This window comes from Lottia gigantea (genome assembly GCF_000327385.1).
Source record: "Lottia gigantea unplaced genomic scaffold LOTGIsca_170, whole genome shotgun sequence".
NCBI lineage: Eukaryota > Metazoa > Mollusca > Gastropoda > Lottiidae > Lottia > Lottia gigantea.
In genome coordinates, this window is record NW_008708134.1 from 104,616 (window position 1) to 105,875 (window position 1,260).

Below are 1,260 nucleotides of genomic sequence, written 5' to 3' on the forward strand. Positions count from 1 at the left end.
TTTATCAGACGATCTATTAAAGGAGGAAGAGTTTCGGCAAATAGAAAATCATTTGAAACGAACAAAATGGATGAAATTTGTAACGTATTATAGGAATATATTTCGCAAAGTGAAAGTAATAACATAATTGATTTATTCAAAGAATACAAACGCAAGCACAAAAGACAAAACGGAGGTTCATTCGAGACTTAAAAAAATAGAATGTACTAAACTAATGGCATTTGATGCTAACGGTTTATACGTTTCCGCCATGTCGGATTTAGACAGTGAATATCCGAGAGCGGAAAGTGGAAGACCGTTTCTACCAGAAGAAGAAAAAGAATTTGTAAAACTCTTCAATAAACAAAAATTCAGACCTAGAACAGCTATTTTAACAGTGTGGTTTGACTATCCCAAAAACATGTTCTTCCAACCGATACCAGCTAAAGATAAAATCACTTTCACGAATAAAGAAGGTAAAAAGGAAACTGGTAACAAAATCAGGCTCAGAAATGGTTTCTGTCACGACGTTTTAACATCGGTCGATATTCAAGAAATAGTGAAAGCCGGTGGACGAATTATTAGAATATTAGATAGTATAGTTTACGAAGAAAATTTTAAAACTCCACCCTATAGAGATTATATTTTAATTTTGAGAGATTTAAGAAATAAATATAAACGAGAAGGTAATATCGTGGGTAGTAATTGCATGAAATTATTAGGTAATTCCTTGTATGGTAAATCAATTCAGAAAGATATATTCACAACTAGACATTTATGGAATGAAGCAACTTTACAGGCCAACTTTGATTCACGCGTTAAAACCTATGAGAAAATTAATGATACTCAATATATTGTTGAAACGGAAATTGAAGAAAAATAGATTAATACCGAAGATAGTAAATCTACACGACTAACACCTAGTCATTTGGGATCATTCGCTTTATCTCACAGTAAAAAAATAATGAACAATTTCATTCACGTCATAAATGGATTTTATAAACCCGAAATTTACTATACCGACACCGATAGTTTGTACATTTCATCCAAAAATTGGAAAAAACTAAACAGAGCTGGTTTGGTCTCCGAAAAAGACTATTGCAAAGGTAAAAACGATTACGGTGACGGTGGAATTATATTTGGTTTATATTTAGCACCAAAAGTCAAATACAACATCGTTTTGACTTCTGATGGTGTCTTAAAAGAAAAGAAAACGTTTAAAGGTTATTCTCATGATAAGATAAGTGTAGAAGATTACGTTCAGTTAGCAAGCGGACATAA

The 1,260-nt window shown here is 32.1% G+C and overlaps 1 protein-coding gene across 1 annotated transcript; it reads left to right on the forward strand.

Annotated features, from left to right (window-relative positions):
• Window positions 1–250: 250 nt before the first annotated feature.
• On the forward strand, window positions 251–862 carry LOTGIDRAFT_173747 (hypothetical protein; the record flags this gene model as incomplete). Its single annotated transcript, XM_009051802.1, has 1 exon — window positions 251–862. The coding sequence occupies one exon, from the start codon at window positions 251–253 to the stop codon at window positions 860–862; it is 612 nt and encodes a 203-aa protein (XP_009050050.1).
• Between the last annotated feature and the right edge of the window lie 398 nt (window positions 863–1,260).